We start from the raw sequence: 20,833 nt of genomic DNA, 5'->3' as shown, positions 1-20,833 counted from the left end.
GGTGGATGGCAGGATTTAATAAATCTCCATTTGCTGCCAACCAGGGTACACTAAAAAAAAAATCCCGAATAGCATCCGTCAGCGAATATATGTATCGGAGCGTACGCTCAGTGGTAACGGTCGACTCTGGTCGAGATTCTTCGGCGGTGCGTGGACTGTGAAATAGATATCAGTAATGAAACTGTGTAAAATTCGTGTTATACGGAGATTATCCAATTATGAGCCGGGCCATCCTTCACCCTCCATGGGATCCCCAACGCTACCTGATCAAAAACAAAAAAACAAACAACAACAACAACAACATACGGACCAACAAACAAACAAACAAACAAACAAAACAAAACAAACGTCATAAACTTATCCACTGTATTACTTCTACATGCTGACACTCAGACTAGAGTCTTTCCACCAAGTCATTCTCTTGTGATTGGCACGTGTCGCCATAACAGGTGCCGTGACGTGAGTACTGTACAATGAGGAGTCTTCAAGAAGTTATCAAAACTTGCACAGGTGGAAACCTATTGGGAACATCCGTCGAGATAAAGGCAGACTGTATAAAGAGACTATTTATGGGAATGGAGTGATACCCCAGAAACACTGTCATATGATTTCTCTCTGTTTACATGTGGTATATGAACATTTACATAGGAAAACATTTCTGGAAAATGTGAAAAAATCCCGTCATTGAATCAATCGTGACGAACATTGAAAAAATAAGATATGCGGAGATCACGAAAGGAAGCGCACTTGACGTATACGTATCAATGGAGACGCTAAGTAAATTCAATTCAATTCATTTGAATTCAAGTCGCTTGAATGCCATCAAGAACCAAATAGATCTAAAAGACGAGTTACGGTGTGGTGAATGTATTATAACGAGCAGGGATAACATGTATTTGTAGACAATGAACCTCAATAACAAATACGTAAACGATAACGTACCGATATAAAAATACATTATAATGGTATATACAAAAAAAGAAGAAAATAACCAGAGACGTAAAGCTAAGAAAGTAAGGAAGAGATAGCAAAGAAACAATTGAGTGAAAAAGACAGTATTGAAGTAGATGTATTTGGACGTATACAACTGACGTAAGCAGAGGTGATGATATGTTTTCCTTTACATTGATGCGGATAAAAGCGATATCAAATCTACGAACTCTAACGTGAGACAAACACGTTGATATTGACATCCAAATTAGATTGCAAAGCTATCATGTCTTCTGCACAAATTATCTGTGAGTAGTCTATAGAATAACGATGGAATAAATGTTATAAATACCCACGGCTAATCAAACTCAAAATCTGATCGTCACAATCGTAAGAGTGTTTTGAGGCTGCTTATTCTCTTCGCCATAAAAGTCCAACAGTAGCAACAGATACGATTTGCTCCCATATCGAAATCAAGGATGAATCTTATAATCTCTAGTGCCCGATTAAAGTTTGATTTGATTTGATTTGATTTGATTTATTCTCTGTATGCCATTTTTTTTCAAATACATCAAATTTCTTCAATTTCATTAACATTGTACAAAATAACAGAAGTATGAATATTTTCTATAATTATCATCATTTTCATCAATTATTATACAATATATCTGGAATATAATAACATGAGTTACATCATAATTTGCATACAGAACGATTGCCAGGAATAAGCACAAGGCTTGATTGTTTCGCAACCGATAATAAATAACATAACAATGAAAACAAAAAGGGGGTCCAACATGATGCTCGTGGAATGAGAATTAGAGAGAGAGAAAGAGAGAGAAAGAAGAAGAAGAAGAAGAAGAAGAAGAAGAAGAAGAAGAAGAAGAAGGGAGTTCAGCCTCTCAAGTAAAGTCAGGGAATTATTTTTTGTCTTATTGTATGTTGTTCTTTTAGAAATGATGCTACACATCGTCTTGACTTGTCTTTATAGATCACAAGATTTCTGAGACTAACGTACTTTCTATATTCGCCTTCATAATTTCCCAAATGAGAATCCAAATCCTTCAGTACTTCAGTTTACCCCCAACCATCAATTTCGCACAAATCCTGTTAAAATCTCCTGCTTTCCTTGACGACCCGCACATCCAATAAGCGGAGAGGTATACAAAGTGGGAGAAGATACACTTGGTGCTCAGGATCGATTTCAGTCATTCAAATCCTTCTGCATGTTGTGTTGATAAACATCATTGATACTTTGGGAAGCATCTCGCCCGATTCCCGCCAAAGATAAGAGAATCAAACAAAAGCCTCGGTGTGATGAATGGTGAGAAAGGCAAATGAAACGAACGCTTGAGGCATTCAGTGCGATATCGAAGCTATGAAAGCTGTTTTGTCATTCAGAAAAGCATAAACCCGATATAAAAAGTAAGAAAAGGAAAAATCTTGCACAATGAAACTCTCGGGTAAAAAAAAAAGAGATTGGGTATCACGTTTTAAGCTTTATCTCCAAAGATTTTCCGTAATACCTTACGAAGGCAATCATTTGTGCAGCGTGTTTATTCTCCACATTCATTATGAAAAGATGAATGCGTCAGAGAATTGAAAATAGATATGTTGGAGCTGGTAAAAGGTGTATTGGGTGTATCTTTTTTTAGATTAAAGTTGACGCGGACAATTAGTGTTGCTTTATGGATTTTAGAAGTAATTGATATTGTTCATAGGTCTGCCGTTATTGACTAACACAAAATAAATATCCACGCATATTCATACAAAGAAACTCGAAAGAGAAACATTCGTCAAACAAGGAACAGCCCATTTCTTTAGCAATGTATCGAAGTCGCATCTACCCACGCATTCGCATCACGGACATTATTGATATGCAATGGAAATGTCCTTTCTCCCATTAATACCTGTACTACTCCGCTCAACCATCTCATACTATTAAGTGTTTCAGGCACGTTCATATCCCATTGATAGCCAGTCTCCAGTACAAAGGCGTACTGCTGTTAGCCAACGCCGTGTTGACGTTGCTAATTTTGCATTGAGATCGCACTCCCGCAAGCTCCATTCTTCCGTCCATCATTGGCAAACAAATCCCGGCTTTACAATCGGAAAGTAAACGTGAACTCAAGAACAGACTCGTCCGGTTCTTTTCTCGCAGAGACAGTCTTCTTAATCATATTAAGAGATCCTATCAAGAGATGAGTTCGTGAAAGGAATCTTCGTACACTTAAGAGCTCTCGAGTGTAATGCGCAAACATTTTTTGTTTTGTTTTTTGTGCAGGGGGGGGGGAGTAACTCAGGTGTCAAGGGCAGAAATGGGTGTATAGACCACTGAATATAGACACATACGTCGATCTTAGGTAGAAGGACAATATTTAGGTTTATAACCAAGGCCAGGGTTATTCTTAACGTAGGTTTACTTGTTTGTCTGCTTTTTTGAATGATACAATTTTGAAGTAGTGTTTCCTGGTGTTCGTATTAGTCTCAAGAATGGATAATAGAGCAGTTAAAGGTCACAGGCGAGTCTTATTGTCATATTGTCATACTAGTCTCCTGTTTTATTTGTTTGTCTTTTGCTCTTTTTTTGCCCGCTCTAAACTAGCTGAACAACGGATGCTTGAACTTTCGGTGCAAAACATCGCTAATAGCTGGCGATGTGATGGTGATGTGACATCCGTGACACCGAGTAGGCATCAATGGTGAAAGGAACTTTTAAAGCTACAAACACGCTCGAATAAGACATCGGATATAATTTTTCTCACAGCCAGCTTCGCAATCAATAATTTTCAAATCTTCAAAGCACCTCCGTTGTTGTCGTTGATATTTGTTTCTCTTCAATTCTCTCGAATTCAACATGACGACATAAAGTAGTCTCGTAATCATCTTCTACGAGATGGCCATTCATTTATACACATTTTGCAGTCACATTGCAAGAGTAAGTACATCAGCGAGAGACGTTTGATTTACTGATTTCACTAAAGATCTGCTGGATATTATATGCGCCTCTCTGACACGCTGATTTGCGCGTGTCCTCTTTCGTCTTTGATTGACTATACCGGTGCAATCAGTGAAGTGATAAAGGAAACGTTGATGGACGACAGACTAATGTACTTTCCGATACGAACTCTATACGTCAAGTGTCTATCACGCATGATAATACAGTATACCAGATGAGACGTGGCATTTGGAATCGTTCTGCCCGAGTAACCGAAAAAAAAACCAACTTTCTACGATGAGGAGGGGCATGGAAAAGATCGCGAGTTGAATCCAAGCTGACATTCTCAGGTATTTAAAATGCACACCTGCCGTTTGATGCTGTTTTCGAAAAGAAATCTCCCTATGTGATATTTAGACGCCTCAATGTTGAGAAAGGCATTGAGTCAATGTCAAGCAGTCAATTACAATTATATCGAAAGGATTGACTCTTATTCTAAAATGAATGAAATGCTACTGCTAAAGGGAGGACGATATTATAAAGTAAAGAAAAATCGAGCCCAATGGGAGAACAAACAAAGAAGATACTAAGAAGAGTATTCATTGGAGATAAATGTAATTGAAACAAAAATGATAATGATGATAGTACAATCAATTACCTGTCCATAGCGGCCACCCAGGGAGACCAAAAAGTGGCCATTATAGACAGGTGGCTGCTATAGACATGTTCTTTAACATGCTTTTTCTCTCGGAGGGAATTGTTTTTACTGGTCGTATACGGCAGGTGGCCACTGCAGGTGGCCACTGCAGACAGGTGGCCGCTAAGAAAGGTTTTACTGTGATATAATACCTGAGGTAATGATAATGAAAACATTGTTGATCCAGTGATGATGGCCACACAAAGGCATACTCAATCTTTGTTTTTTTTTTTAATCCAAATTTCACAGAAATTGTACTGCGTTTTAGGTCTTTTTTCTTTTTGTCCAGTTCTTCACGGAATATACTCGGTTAGCTGAGATATTACTAGTACATGGTTAGTTTGCTTGGTACCAACACAGCCCACACCTTTCGCACAGTGCTTTGACATTAGACCAATCTACATCAATGCATCTATATTAAAACCAGACAATATGTTTTTCCCCGGAGGACGGACGCAGAAAAAGGCAGCTCTATGAATCTGTTCCTCTCAGATGCACTTGAATACCTGCATTCACTTTCATTGATTGATTGATTGATTGACTGACAGATTGATTGATTGATTAATTGATTAATTGATGGATGGATGGATTTGATTGATTGATTGACTGATTGATTGATTGATTGATTGACTGATTGATTGATTGATTGACTGATTGATTGACTGATTGATTGATTGATTGGCTGATTGATTGATTGATCGATGGATGGATGGATTGATTGAACGATTGATTGAACGATTGATGGATTGATTGATTGATTGATGGATGGATTTGATTGATTGATTATAATTCTGCATTTCTTTTTCATGCATAATTGTAACACAGAGTCAATGGAACAAAATAATTGTATACATTGAATAATTGAATTGTTTGAATCTAACAGTTTAAAGGGGATGGCTAGTAACTGATCAGTGGGAATCAGTGGGAAAGCTGGAGGATGATTGTTCCAATCCTTGTGGGATTCATTTAAGAGTACACTATATATCTATTCTTGTGTGAAAATTATTTGCTTCAGAATGGTCTCATATTCAAGTAATGTGCAGTTTGATGTTTTTAGGTAAGCGTCCCTGGTCAGTGACGGGGCATTAATCTGCACATTACTTGAATATGAGCCCGTTCTGAAGCAAATAATTTTCACACAACAGTAGATATATAATGTACTCTTAAATAAATCCCACAAGGATTGGAACAATCATCCCTCAGCATTCCCACTGATTCCCACTGATCGGTTACTAGCCATCCCCTTTAAAGAGGTCAGTGATTAATTAAAGTGTACGACATTATTTACAGAGTATTACAACATGAACACGGGCAAGTGTATACCTTATATGCATAGTGATATGCAAACTTAATAATCGCCAAGTACCTCCCGTTCAAAAGACAAATTAAACAACTCTAAATATAACAGAAATACAGGAGAACATCATCATAAGCATGTATCGGCATCTGTGGTTACTACGTCTGGCAATCGTTGGTAAAGCTTTCTGGTTATTAAAAACAATCTTAGTCACAATATTATGCCTAATTTTGGATTTAAGTCTAATCGTATGATTTGACCCTTGAGCATGGCCTCTCTACAACGAGAAGAGACTGTGGTTATTTTGCGCTTTTAATTTCAAAGGTATTGTTTACCATTGGAAGCAATGATGTAAAAAAAGTTCGAGTTATCACATTTGATGAATGTGTGTAGGTCACTTGTATCACAAAACATCCTAACATATGAACATTTTGAAATAAAGCCTATATAAGGAGATGTCACTATTTTTCTCAATAAGCCATAACTGCAGACGGTTTATTCTAGAAACAATCTTAGCAAAATAAGCTGCTGAAAACTGCTTACCCAATAGTGGCGAGCCAATGGAGTATCACAATGGAGTTAAAAGGGGCCTGAGCTTTCGATCCTAGCAGAATCTTGCCTCTGAAGAAGATTCTGCTTAGATCGAAAGCTCAGGTTCCTTTTGACTCCATAGAAACAATTTTATCGTAACTAATGTTCACATTTTGTATATTTTTAAACAATTATACTTAACATTGATTATATTGATGAACATTTTTAAATTGGTTTTTTCTATCCCTAACTCACATTTTAGAACTATTTGAAGCACTAAAGCCGGTTTGTTGTTTCATCTGCAAATAGTGAATAATGCCTTTAAACGGGTCTCTCCTCCCTGCTTTTAAACGAGCAATTTGGCAACTATACTCCTCGTATAGCGTCTTTGACGTCGGGCATATATAGTTGGACCAAATGATCTGCGTGATATATGCATCATTTCCGATAAAAATACATGTAGCCTATAAGTGTATATTTGCTTCTGTGTTTGTGTGGCTGTTATGAGTGTGTGCGTTTGTGTGTGTGATGTGAATGCGTATGTGTGTGTGAATGTGTGTGTGTGTGTGTGTGTGTGTGTGTGTGTGTGTGTGTGCGTTTCCGTCATCCGTTTCATGGACAGCTGAATGGTGTCCATTTATGTACTCAAACCCCTGTAGAATCCCAATCTTTCGAAATGGAGTCCATGACATGACAAAGTGTTTTATTGCAACCTTGGCCGAATTACAACTTGGTTGTCATGGTAATATATTATTCAGCTACTAGTACCATCGGCGATTTCATTTTCCACCCAGTAAGGACCTACACTGATAAATGATGATATTTTCTGCATATATCGTATATGAGATGGTTTGCTAATCAGTTAGCGCCGATGGAATCATTATTGTGCCAATTCGGGCTGAATTTATACCATGATTGAGATTGACTATAAATTATGTATAAGTTTTCCTCTCGCATTTTTTATATTATCTACCTTCGACCGAGGATGTTATATTCTTTCTGTGGGGCACAGATCATAATTTTAGCATGTAATGGTAAGATTCACCCCTCTATCTAATCGAGTGAGTTCGTGACGTCATTGCTAGAACCTATGAAGTCATTAGCTCACGTGACGTGACCAGCGCGGTTCTTAGGACGCTACTTGCGGACACTTCTACTGATCACGTGGTTGTGGTCACGCAGCATGAAATAATAACAACAACAGCAATTTTGTCATTTTGTGGCGAATTGCCAAGAGAGTTCTTCGCGATTTTTTCCCCCGACGTCTTGCGAGGGTTCTTCGATCACCGCAATGAGCTAAATCACATCATACACCATTTCGATTCGCAAGTCGTGTGAAGTTAACCAACAGGTGTAAAGCGTCTGAATGTTACGCCCAAGCGGACAATGACTTTCGGATATCCATCGGTCCAGTGATGTCTTTTGCTCTCTCCCTACTCTCTTCCTATCTTTTTTTCTCTCTTTCTGTCTCAGCCTTCCTGTGTAAAATTTTGAAAAGAAGATAGCACTTTAGAGTACAGTTTTGGTCACAACGTGGGAATCTCAAGATGGCTCGTATACATGCAGTGTACATGTATGTGAGTGTGTGTGTGTGTGTGGGGGGGGGGGATGGGATGTGAAGTGAAGTCTGAGCCATCACGTTCTCAGTGTTTAATTCGTTTTTTTTTCCTTTTAAGTGTCATTAATTCAATTTGATGGTAGACATCAAGTCAAGGAGTTGAATGGAACGACAAAACATGTATCCCCAAGTTACTTCCAAGTGAATTCTACTTCAGAAAAGTAAGGGTAGACAACCTGTAATAAAAAATTCAAGTAGACCTGTTAGGATACGATTACTTTTGTGCGTTGATCGAAAAAAACAAACAAACAAACAAACCCTACACTGTGCATGTGGCTGCTGCAAATACGCACGGGAGTCAATGCACTATGCCACTCTAAGTTATAAATGCATTTGATTCTTTACATTTAGTGCACCATCTCTTTGTAATGATAGATATTAATAAATAATTATGAACCAGTACGGGTATATAATATAACATACATTGTATGTGTGGTGTGTGTATTTGAATGTAAAATTTTGAGTAATATATTTTGTAATATATTGGATATCTTTGCAGTGGCTCTCCAGTGACTGATTGGTCTGAGGCCATCTGCCATCATGACTACCATCCACGATCTTGACATCGGCAAGGTGTTCGTCATCATGCTCCCCATCGTGGCCTGTTTTCTGATGTCGGCGATGTCGCCTGTCCACGCCGCCGGGCTTCCCCACGCCACGGATATCAGCTACACGGAGTGGGGCGACATCAACCTCGGCGGCCTCTTCCCGATGCACTTGTACCAAGAGAACGTCCAAGATTGCGGCGAGCTACGCTCGCTCGACGCGCTCAAGCGCGTAGAGGCCATGGCTTACATGATCCGACGCGTGAATGCAAATAAAACCATCCTGCCCAACATCACGCTGGGGTACGAGATCTACGACACGTGCTCGTACAGCGCGCCTGCGCTGCGCCAGTCGCTGAAGATGATCCCTTCTCAGCGTCAAGTGTCGCAGTGCGCGCTCAACTCGTCGGATCCCTTGCCACCCATCATGGGCGTGGTCGGCGCGCAGCGGAGCGCGTCGAGTTTGCAAGCCGCCATCCTGTTCGGACTGTATTCCATCCCACAGGTGAGCTACCTGTCTACCAGTGACGAGCTGAGCAACGCCGACAGATACCCGTACTTCTTGAGGACAGTTCCTCCAGATCGCTTCCAGGTGAGACTTTTCGATCATGTTCAACCATCATTCATTCATTCATTCCTTCTTTCATTCATGCATTCATTTTGTCCATTTCCAACAGAATCATACTCATATTTTACAGAAATTAAATACATAACTTACATCACAATACATAATAAAACATAAATCAACAAGATATCATACCCTTATTTCTCTCCGCCCGATCTCCATTGTGTTCAGTGTAAATTTATTACTGCATTATTGTTATTAAGATTCCAGAATATGCTTTGATAGAAACACACTGTAAAATTTGCCTGTGGGTAATGTTGTTGTTATGCATAGAACTGAAAGCCTCTGGCTTTTTTTTTTCTTTTGATGCGGTCGACGGACATTTAATGAATACAAACAAGACAGTGAAAAAAATAAATATTCTATAAGCTCTGGATGTTCCTAATTAATGCTTCGAATCTCGAAACGTCAGGGCATGTAAACATGTACCTTTACTTTGAGGTTTGATGAAATTCTCGGTAACATATGTTCGCGTAGCAGCATTTCCCGGTCTGGATATCATCATGTCTAATCAATATAAATGACAGAGGACAGCAGGCGTTAGAAGTGAGTGTAGTGAAGGCCATCTCATCAAGGCTATAACCCGTGAGTGTCACATGCATGTCACACTCATTTTTTGACGTGCTTAACGAGTGGTAAATGATTTATTTTTACCCTGTGTATTCATTTGAGGCACCACGTTATAACAATACACCGAACCGTCAATGCAAAGGAAGAAAGGGGGAAAAAGAATCAATCAACGATGCATCACAATGGGACTGACCATCGTAGGTTCAGCCCCGATCTCGCCTGTCAGTATAAAATGCATATTAACGGGACGTTGACAGTTGTAATGCCGCTAGTGAGGTGGGCGAAGAAAATAGTGCCTCGACCGCTGCTTCACACAGCTGTTTATACATAGTTGAAGATCATACGGACGCAGACTACACGTAATGCAAATGGTGTGATGTTAAGCTGCGAGATGTTAGGCATATTTACTTCATTAACTTTAGCATATTTGTGTATGTGACTAACGCCTCTATAACCAGGCGCTGATGGTATGTCAATATTCCCACATGAAGCAAGAAATCAATTGGTTTGTTTAATGTACACACGCGTATATTTGTAAATAAGAATAATATATGTAGGCCTATACATATTAAATGAACATACAAAATATATCATACACAAACACACACATAATATATAAATTATAGACATGTGTGTGTGTGTGTGTGTGTGTGTGTGTGTGTGTAGAGAGAGAGAGAGAGGGAGGGAGAGAGAGAGAGACAGTTAATTGATAGTGAGTTAACTATCTATAGCTTTTATCTCAATGTCACCATGATAAATCCATCCGGACATAAAGAATGAGAAATTTGAACTCTTGCATGTTGCTATACCCTACAAGATATTTCTGATTCGCCCCAAGGACCCCACGTTAAAGGCATACTTTACCATTTGCAGGTGAAACAAAAACCAAGCATTAGTGCTTTAAAATAGTTCTAAAATGTGAGCTAGGGATAAAAACAACCACTGTAAAAAATTGAATCAGTAAAATCGATGGTAAGTATTGTTGAATATACAGAATGTGAACAATAGTGATAATAAAAATGTTTCCAGACTAAACCGTCTACAGTTACAGTTTATTGAGAAAAATACTGATATCTCCTTACATTTTAGCTTTATTGCGAAAATTTTATATGTAGGATGTTTTGTGGTATACAACAGACCTACTCATATGCATCAAATGTGATATCTTGAACATTTTTTTTTTAAGTCACTGCTCCCAAAGGTAAGCAGGACCTTAAAGATTTCAAAATTTAAATGAATTGCTGACAGAGAATTTGTGGTATAGATGACAAGGTTCTGCAACTGGTTCTGTCCAGCTGATCATTGGTTCTCATTTGGTGCTTATAGCACATATCATTATTATTGATGAATACCATAATGATTATCAAGGCATCTTTAACCCGAGATAGCCTCTTCACACTGTAAAAACATCGGTGTTAGATTTAACACCATGGGTGTTAAATCTAACACCGATCAAACTTCAATAGAGGACCACACCCACAGGTGTAGAAAATGCACTGTGATGGTGTTGAAAAGTGTTCACCTGACACTTCGTGGTGTTAATTTGACACTTCGTGGTGTTAATTTGACACTGTACCTGGTGTTATTTTGACACTGTACTGGTGTTAATTAAAAAATGACACCACATGGTGTTGATTTGATATTTGTTGGTGTTAATATCAATGGTTCAACACCCGTCCCGCTTCAATAAGAGACCACACTAGCTGGTGTTACTTTGGTGTAAATTTATTTTCACATTTTTTCAAAAATCTAGTATTTTAATGTAAAATTCTTGATCGTCTTGTTTGAATTAAAAATCAACAAGAAGTGCAGTTACTAAGAAACTCTTCAAAAAACAGTTTTATATTTGAAAATGACACCCGGAGGTGTTAATTTAACACCATAAATGAGCACCGAAAATTTAACACCAGCTCGGTGTTCACTATCTAACACCGGACTTTTTGCAGTGTATATTCTAGCTTTATTGCGAAAATTTTATATGTAGGATGTTTTGTGGTACAACAGACCTACTCATATGCATCAAATGTGATATCTTGAACATTTTTAAAATCACTGCTCCCAAAGGTAAACTGGACCTTTAAGATTTCAGAATTTAAATGAATTGCTGACAGAGACTTTGTGGTATAGAATGACAAGGTTCTGGAACTGGTTCTGTACAGCTGATCATTGGTTGTCATGATGCTTATAGCACATATCATTATTACTGATGAATACCATAATGATTATCAAGGCATCTTTAACCCGTGATAGCCTCTACAGTTTTGCTACTGCTCTATCCTCCGGGGAGGGGGGGGGGGGTGCTACTATCATTACCCCACATTTGCTGGTAACACGATTTAAGCATAATTAACATTAAACATTCAGACTGTTTAAATTATCATTTTGGTTTGAGTTATTTGAGTATCATTGTTATAAAAATAATATATATATATATATATATATATATATATATACAGCGTAAGCATTAGAGTTGATAATCAGCCTAATCCAGTAAAAAAAAAAAAAAACACCAAAAAAAAACAAACACGCAACCCCCTCAAACACACACACACACACACACACACACACCAAAACCACAAGAAAACAGTGTCATGTTCATTTAAATCATTACTGTTCTGATATGGGTCAAATACATTTTTTTTTTAACTCAAAGTTCTAAGTTCAAATTCATTTCCATGTCCATCAAATAAACAGAAAAAAATCTATACTATGTATAAGCAGAACATATTTGTAAAAATTGCAAAAACGTAAATTAGCAAAATTCATGTGATAATGAGTCACAAAATGAAGAAAGCATTTTTTTTTTCATTATACACCTACGCATAGTACAAATTGAATGAGGATGGCAATGGAAATGGTGGGCGTGAGAATGGAAATTAATGTAAACATGGTTATCAATTTTGCTAAATGCCTTTAGTAGTGATAACAACGTTTGAAAGTCATGAAATGGGGGCTTTGTATGTGATTATAATGTGATCCCGCACACTATTTTTTTTTTATCCTCACATTGGTACAAAGACATTTATGAGAAAGAGGAGACGTTGGCCGGAATCCTCATTCGCGAAAAGACCTAAAAGTGACTTGAACCCGTAGAAGTCGATACGATACTATACTTAGTGTTTGGTGTCGATTACGCTGTGTACTTGGGCTCTCTCAGATTTCGAGTGCTCTTGACGGTGCAAAGTAAATACACCACGCTATAAACATGGTTTATTGACATAATTGTTTTTTGTGCGACTGGACAAAAATCGAACACACAGGAAGTTAGTGAATTTGAGCGTCTTGCATTTCGGTCGGTCTGAAATGATTAACTTGTAACTGGCGTAGTGGACAAGACTGATCCATCAGGGTTGCAGATTTTTACCGAAGCTGTTATTCGTGGAACACACACACACACACACACACACACACACACACAAGCTATGAATTACTGCAGTAATTGTGACCATTCAGGCGTGATTTCATTAGCAGCGATGTATTTCACATTGTTCAATTAGCGAAAAATGGACAAAAAAAATCTGTGGCAGTCAATCATTATGAAGGATTTATCAAATTATTCAGACAGTAAGCACTCTGTTCAAATATACCTGTTCTTGGGTTTGTTTTTGCCATATTATGGAAAGTATATTTCATCTTACAGGCGGACCCTGCTGGAAAGAACACAGTGTGACTGTCCCACAGTGTGAGAAACACAGTGTGAACAAAATGTGAACATATTTTGAACACAGTGTGAAATCTCTCACACTGTTAAATTCGAGCGTTTAACAGTTTAATCATCAGTTCACAGTGTGACACCGAACTTTACCATATGAACATTCTGTGAAAACCAAACCACAGTGTGAGATCATCTCCACGCTGTTAAATTCGAGCATTTTCACACAGTCGACTCTGTGACCACACTGTGTGGGACACTGTGATCTTTCCAGTAGGGAACTAATGAGAGTTTGTCCAATCATCACACCTTCTTACTCTCCCCTTCATCCTTTTAGGTAGATTACGTCACAATAGGAATTGGTCGTCAATCAGTTTTGTAAAATTATCTGATAGTTTTGCTTCATTGCGTATAGCTGTTTTAAATAAAATTTACAGTCGGTCGGATCTTACTGTTTTTTCTTGATGTAATGGACCTCTTGTATTTCACGCGTCAAGATCCATAATAGGCTCGGGGACAATTATATTTTGTTCATTCCAACGTACAGCATGCAGATGCACGCATTTCAATCATAGTAGTGCACAGTCATGCGCGAAAGCCATGAATTCTACGCAAGTGGAACAGTGTTGCATAATTACACACTTCAACTTTGTCACAAAAATAGTAATAATATACTCGTTCAGACAATCAGATGCCATCCTAGACTGTATGTACTCAAAATGCATACTAACAGCGTTGCATCTCTCCTTCGCATCGGCCCCCGGTTTCATTGAAGCCAAAGTGAGCCTACCTTATAATGCATTTGTCATGCGTATAATCTAGTATAGTGCATTCGAGGTCATACTCAGTGCATATCACACATAATGGCTTGTATCCCAATTTCACATATGGCTATTTCAGTTGTCTATATGCTCATGAGATATTGTAAATGATTTTTTTACTGACATGCGCTTGTAAATATACGCTCGAAGGTATGTTGCGAAATATCAACAAATGTGTGAAGAAAGGAGCAAAATATTACGTGGCCATCGTCCATGCTGTGGAAAATGGTCTCACGTAAACAACTGTGATTCGTACAGCGGAGGAAAGTCAATATCTTAATGTGATATACCCAGATCGGTGTGGCATATTGCAGGAAAAATTGCTTGTACGGAGTGAAAGAACCCGCGCTCATGTTACGCGCTCGACTAAAGGAAGTATATAGGGTCGATTTGTTTGTTTGTGGGTTTTTTTTTGTATTTCTTATTAAAGCGATGTCGGATTTACGAGAGGAAAAAATATAAGAAAGAATTTTACAATATAATGGAAAAAAAATGGTTTATGGTCATGAAATATACCTCGCGCTTCCAGATACCGTCTGAATCAGAACTTTCTACTTGGGATGTTACAACCTCGAGGAGGAGATGTTGACTATGTATCAACCGCACGCGCATTTTTGTGACATTCAGCGATGACAAAGTCACATCATAATCAATCATCTAGCAGGAAACGACAAAACCTAAATTTATTCCTCCAATTCCATGTGTGCGATTTTTTTTTTAGAAGCTTCTCACCACATGGGCTTTTGAGAACCCATTCATGAATTACTACATATGTAGTACACGAATTTGCATGTATGCATATTCATGTCGTGTTCATGTCAACGATCAAACGTTTCTAATCTCTGATATATAAGGATGCATCTATCATAAGTTAGTGCTCAGATGTAAAAGTAAATCATCTAACATATTGTCAACTCCATAAATTCGTTATATTTTACTCGGTGCTAAACATTTGTCTTGCTGAATGTCCACGAGATTAAATATTTCGTAAGGAACATTCTGAAAGGAAAGGGCATCATTGACCCTCTGCACATCACAATGATTTCTTGTCCACAGATATATATAACATGCTAAATTTGTGCACATTTATCTGATTGGCACAGAAGGGGTTAAGACAAAAACGAGGCGGAAAATGACAACGAGAGAAAGAAGAGGAAACTGAAGACAAAGGTGAAAAAGAAAACAACAAGGAGAGAAATCAGTAGAGAAAACACTAAAAAGAATAGTCAAAAAAATTGAATGAAAAAAAAATGGACAAATATAAAAGGATTAGAAAAAAAAATCATGCTAAAAACGCGCAAAAAGGCGTTAAAATATATGGAAAAAGAGATTTTATCTAGTGAAAAGCGAGAAAAGACAAAAAAACAAAAACAAAAAGCAAACCCAGAGATGTTAAGCTCTTTCAGCAGAACCAGTGATTGACAGTGACTTTTCCCGCCAGGTCTAATTTTAACCTTACAATGGCGAACATGGGGTGGGTGATATGATAATTGCGTTTTACCCTCTTTCTGTCACTATGTCACATTTATGTCTCTCTTAGAATATATTGCGTGTCGTCTGCAGGCCTTTGTATAGTCCTCTGGCTACAAATCAAAAATCCGTGTCTGAGCCATGTCTTCAAACTCCTTTTCTGGGGCACGCTTGAACATAAAACGGCGTCAAACAATGTCAAACGCATGGCTAGAGACTGGATCATGATTTGTCGACCACTTTCAGGATTTATGACAGCTTATCATGCTTATGACGCTATTAAAAAAAGAGATGTATTGACGCCGTGCATTTATGGAGTGTGTTAAGAGTGTCAAGATGAACGGGCGGGAACGGGTTGGAAAGCAGCAAGAATGGCACGATGGTGGGATTACTAGTATTTTTTTATTTCGAATTATATGGTTCTTTCTGTAACCGTCGAAGCAAATGCGGCGTGATGCAATTATACATAACGTTGTCAATATTATGGGTCAGTTGTGATATTTGCTATATTGGTTGCCGTGGCAGCAGAATTAAGAATTAGAAATTGTATTGTTATAATAATTCCCTTGGTGGTGATAAATCCACATGAATCCATCTGTTACATCCCAATCAACGTATCACAGCAATTGAATCACAGAAATGAAAGAAAATTGATTTTTCTTTTGGACATCAACACAGGCAAAGTGGACAAGTCCTGATAGTCATTATTGAAAATCATATAAATCAATGCGCGTTCCTTCCAAAAGGCAAATAAAAACGCCTATGTGAATAAAATGGAGATATTATCGTATTAAAGAGCAGTAGTCTATTGCACCAGCCACTAATTTCTACAAAGTCTTTAAATAGCAGGAAACGTCTTTACATGCAACACTAACGTTACCGTATAAAACACACATGCGCGCCCACACACACACACACAGACACACGCGCACACACACACACACACACACTCACACACGAACACACAGACATTATAATCAATATAGATTGATATGATTAGGCAGTTAGATAAAAATATTAATAAAACTGTCACAAAGAGATCAGTGTTAGGACTCAACACACAAATCTATCCGCTATGAAATTTCTCTCTTTTCCTGTCAGCGTCTTGTGTGACAGCAATCTTGGCAGCTTCCATTGTCAAAAATATTCCCACTGCTATTCGAAAACTATAACCCCTGACATGTTTAGTGGCAAACTACCTGTGATGGATTCGTATGCAATCTCTTCAGATGGACACGTTGTTGCAATAAAAGAACAAAGAAATCCTCGGTTTAACGTGATGTGGGTTCTTTATTCTGTTACACAGCATTATCAGCGATATGTAACTGTGCATACTGCAAACTTGCGCTTGCTAGTGTGATATATTCAACAACTGTGTTGGAATGAGTGGTTCCTTGGATTGTTGGACTTCATCACATTCTCCAAGAAACCCAAACTGTAAGCAAACTGCTGTGGCCAACTGCTGAGCAAACTGCTGCTCTTGTGGAACGACTGACCGGAACTCTTTGCTAACAGTCTATAATTCAGACCCTAATTTTGAGACTCATTCTATATTGTATCATTCCATGACATCCTGCCCCCTTGAACGTGACGGAAGTCACTTTACAAACACTCAAAACGTGTACAATAATGCGATTATTTACACAACAATGAACAGATAACCGCTCAAAAGTCGAGACCTAAATAGATCTAAAGGTGAAATTCAAACCAGTTGACAAACGAACACTCAAATAGAATGCTTTCTAAAGTCCAAGCAGAGTAAATTTAAGTTTCACCATCTCCATTAGGGCAAGAAATTGCTTGTTTGAGTTGATAACCAAATTCAAGAACTTAGTCGCCCAAAATGTTCAGAGCTGACGATGAAAAAAAAAACCAAAGGCTACAGTGAATCCTTTCTTTAGAAAAACGCGATTATTTACTCAGTCCTTCAGTTACACCTTGAAGGTCTACTCTCTCTGTCCTCTTCATGAGAAGAATCAGCTTGGTCACAGGTCTCTTTGCGACTGACTTGTCTGCGTAACGGAGCTCGACGACGCGAACCAGCCCATCGTCTCCAGGGAAGGTCTGCAGGATTTCAGCCATTCGCCAAACGCCGCGCCTCTTGTCTTCTCCGATGACGAGCACAACATCACCCGCTTGTAGGTTCTCTGCTGCACGTTGGTTTTTCGAGCGCGGTGAGAGCTTTTGTATGCAGTCCATCCAACGTGCCCAGAACTTGTCGACCATTGCGTTGCACAGCTCTCTCCGCTTCCTGAAGTCTCCGTTGTACTGCGCACAGGGGACATCAGGGCTCGGAAGATCTCCTCTCCCAATGAGGAAATGGTTCGGAGCAAGAGGGGGATGATCGAGGGGTGAAGATGACACAGCTGTAATCGGTCGACTGTTGATCAACCCTGAAATCTGGCTGAAGACTGTTTCCCATTCAGGGAAGGGCAAACGATCAGCTTTCACGAGATGCTTCATGGCTTTCTTGACCTCTTGCACCATGCGTTCAACAGCGCCCTGATGGTGAGGTCCACCAGGAGGCCCAAATTTCCACTGCACCTTGAAGCTACTACAGTGTTCCCTCAGTTCTGTCTGGTCCAGTCGTAGGTTGAGCGTGTTGATCGTGTTGTAAGCACCACGGAAGCAGGTCCCATTATCACTGATGATGGTGGCTGGTGCACCCCTGATGCTGATGAAGCGATCCAGGGCTTGCAGGAAAGCTTGTGTCGAAAGGTCTTGGACACAAGTGAGATGAACAGCCCTGGTAGCCGCACATGTGAACACAGCACAGTAACCCTTGGCAGTAATGTTGCGGCTTACCTTCACGTTTATCGGCCCGAGATAATCCACGAGCGTTGTCTGAAATGGCGGTGAGAAGGGCTTCACACGACACTCTGGGAGGTCCGCCATTTTCTGTTCGACTGGTCTCCCTCTATGCCTACGGCACACGATGCATTCCTTCACCACGCGTTTGGAGAGTCTCGTGTCACCGACAACCCAATACCTTCTCCTCACTTCCGCCGCAGTCCTGAGTTGTCCTCCATGAAGAGCAAGGGAGTGTCCATCTCTGACAATCAGTAAACTGATGTGGCTTTCCCTTGGGAGGAGATAGGGGTGACGAGTGTCGTATGATATCGGAGCATGGCGAATGCGACCTCCAACGCGGTACACTTTTTCTCCTTCGTCGAAGAACGGATCGAGGCGCATTATGTTGGCGTCTTGAAAGTTGATGTCCTTCTGCGCTTGACGTATCCAGTACAACTCGGCCTCCTTCAGGAGTTTGGCAGAGGGCCACTGCGAAATCTGCTGAGTAAGCTTCTTGAACCACTCTTTCTTTGGAACATCTCTCACAGATAACACTCGAGCTGTGACCATCTTCAGCCTTTGCCAATTCGAGAAGCTGGTCGGATCAACGATTGCGGTAGTGTGAGCCACTGCATTGACTTTCAGCGTTAGCGTCTTCGCATTTCGTACATGGAATTTCTTCCTCTCTGGATCCGAAATGTCGTCCTGGATGTTCTGCGGTGTCTTTGGCCAGGACTCAGGTGGTTGCTTCAGGTAAGTTGGTCCCTTGATGACCTCAAGCATTCCTTCCGCGGTGGTGCCTCTAGAGACGACGTCAATGACATTCTGATCGGTCGGCACGTAGGCAATGTCCTGGTGAGGGTCAAACTCTGAGGTGATTTCGCCCACTCTGTATGCGACAAACGAGCGAAAGGACTTGGACTGTCCCCGCAGCCACCTTACTACAGTCAAACTATCCGTCCACATCTTCGAATAGGAGATGGTGAAACGAAGGGCATCTTTCAGGGCAACCATCAGTCTTGACAGGAGGAGAATGGCCTGAAGCTCCTTCCTTGGCATACTCGTTTGTTTGAGTGGAGTGAGTCGGGCTCTTGCAGCGACGAAGGACAACTGTACTTCCGTGTGTTCAGTCTCTGACCATCTCAACCAGACGCCGATGCCCATGGCATCTTCAGACGCATCACTGGCTCCGTGTAGAGAAACCTCTGGCAATGGCCTTTTCCCTCGCAATGTCTCAGGAATGAGACATCGTGGGATCTCTATGGTAGACGCTGCTTCAAAATCCACCTTGATCTCACTGACGATTCGACAGAGCTCAGGTCTGTCGTTGAGTGGCGTGTCCCAGTCAACATTTAACTGCCACAGTTGCTGGAGTAGAATCTTCGGCCGGATCAACAATCCAGAAAGCATACCAAACACATCATAGTATGATGCCGTGTGAGCCAACAACTTGCGTTTGGTTAGGAGAGCATCTTCCATGGACTTGACTTCTTTTACAATAAGTGTGTCAGTCGAGAGGTTCCATTTTGTTCCTAACACAGATGCGGTCTGAGTGTCCTCCTCAGAGTCGCACACTTCCTGTACGTTCGACTGCCACTTGCGAATGTCAAACTTGCCCTTAGCAAGCGTTTCTACAAGCTTGGCTTTCAGATTGACGGCTTCCTCGACATTGGTGACCGATTCACTCAGATCGTCCATATAAAACTGATCGGTGACAACTTTCTTCAGTTGCTCATCATCGGGTGCGTGTCGATCTATGACGTGCCTGAGTGTGACAATTGCTGCCGTTGGAGAAGGCCTGTCTCCGAATGTCACAGTGGTGAGTTCATAGACTTGAATGGGTTGGTTCGGGTTTTCTCGAAAGACGTACCGATGGAACCTTGCATCTTCCGGGCTGATCTTGATTGCCTGAAACATTTTTCTGATATCAGCGATGACGCCTACTTCGTTCTCTCTGAAACGCAGAGCCACGTTGAACAGATCAGCATTAAGGTCTTCACCCTTCACGAGGTACTCGTTCAAAGAATGACCTTGGAATCTTGCCTTTGCGTCGTAGACGATCCTGACTGGGGTGGTAGGCGAATCTTTCTTTACCGCAAAATGTGGCAAGAACCACATTTTTCGCCCAGCTTCTCTGTCTTGTCTAATTTCTGTGTCACTGACACGACGTGAGACACCTCTGTGTTGCAAGTCCCTCATCTGCTTGCAGTATACGTCCCACTCCTCAGGCCTATCTCTGAATTGGCTCTCTAAGCCATGCAACCTCTTAACGGCGTAGTTGTAGTTGTCAGGCAAACTGTCAGGAGACTTCTTCCACGGCAATCTGACTTCATACGAGCCGTCCTGACG

General features: G+C 40.1%; 1 protein-coding gene across 1 annotated transcript in view; it reads left to right on the top strand.

Moving 5' to 3' along the window:
• Positions 1-20,833, top strand: part of LOC139724777 (metabotropic glutamate receptor 3-like) — a 117,560-nt gene that overhangs the window by 53,432 nt on the left and 43,295 nt on the right. Inside the window, exon 2 of the mRNA XM_071635893.1 lies at positions 8,511-9,148. Coding sequence (XP_071491994.1) covers positions 8,552-9,148 — 597 coding nt within the window. The 5' untranslated portion in view covers positions 8,511-8,551. The remainder of the gene's footprint in view (positions 1-8,510; positions 9,149-20,833) is intronic.

Source organism: Diadema antillarum, unplaced genomic scaffold (genome assembly GCF_040938485.1).
Source record: "Diadema antillarum isolate AM-2024a unplaced genomic scaffold, OU_Dant_1.0 scf00000015, whole genome shotgun sequence".
NCBI lineage: Eukaryota > Metazoa > Echinodermata > Echinoidea > Diadematoida > Diadematidae > Diadema > Diadema antillarum.
The sequence above is the reverse complement of the archived record's forward strand: the minus strand, read 5'-3'. Positions and strand labels throughout refer to the sequence as shown.